The sequence below is a fragment of the Eimeria necatrix genome, genomic scaffold (assembly GCF_000499385.1).
Source record: "Eimeria necatrix Houghton genomic scaffold, Enh_scaff169, whole genome shotgun sequence".
In the NCBI taxonomy this organism is placed as follows: Eukaryota; Apicomplexa; class Conoidasida; order Eucoccidiorida; family Eimeriidae; genus Eimeria; species Eimeria necatrix.
Genome location: NW_013655028.1, coordinates 48,140 through 48,669, shown reverse-complemented (window position 1 = coordinate 48,669; position 530 = coordinate 48,140). Strand labels below are relative to the sequence as shown.

General features: G+C 68.5%; 1 protein-coding gene across 1 annotated transcript in view; it reads right to left on the bottom strand.

Annotated features, from left to right (window-relative positions):
* ENH_00020370 (sodium-dependent transporter, putative) overlaps window positions 1-530 on the bottom strand; it is a gene marked incomplete at both ends in the record, with an annotated part of 10,808 nt that overhangs the window by 8,662 nt on the left and 1,616 nt on the right. The window contains one exon of the mRNA XM_013584535.1: window positions 517-528. Within this exon, the coding sequence (XP_013439989.1) occupies window positions 517-528 (12 nt within the window). The remainder of the gene's footprint in view (window positions 1-516; window positions 529-530) is intronic.

Sequence of the window (530 nt, the reverse complement as noted above, 5' to 3'; positions counted from 1 at the left end):
GGGGGCCCCCCCGCGGGGGCCCCCCGGGGGCCCCCCGCGGCGGGGGGGGCCCCCGGGGGGGCCCCCAGGGGGCCCCCCGGGGCCCCCCCGCCCCCCTGGAGGTAGAGGGTGTGGCCAGCTACAGCAAAGGCTGCTGCTGCTGACAGCAGCGAGAGCAGCGCGTTGGCAGCAGCAACAAGAAGGGCGTCGAGGGTGGGGTTGTTGTTGGGGGGTTTGTGAGCAGCAAAAGAACTCATAACTCCTTGGAAAAGTCCCAAAGAAAAGAGAACTTGGCTGGCAGCTTCTGGCCAGATTTCGGGGGCTGAGAGCAGCAGCGAGAGGTCGGCAGCAAACAGCTGCTGCACCCCTTCCCAGGCCCCGGGCAGCGCAGCAGCACGCAGCAGCAGCAGCAGCACGCAGCAGGAAGGCAGCAGCACGGAGAGGCAGCAAAGACACCGCACGCCCCGCAGCCCTTTGTACAGACTCAGGTACACCAGCAGCCACACCAGCAGCAGACTTGCTGCGGGCGGCCACAGCAGCAGCCAGCTGCT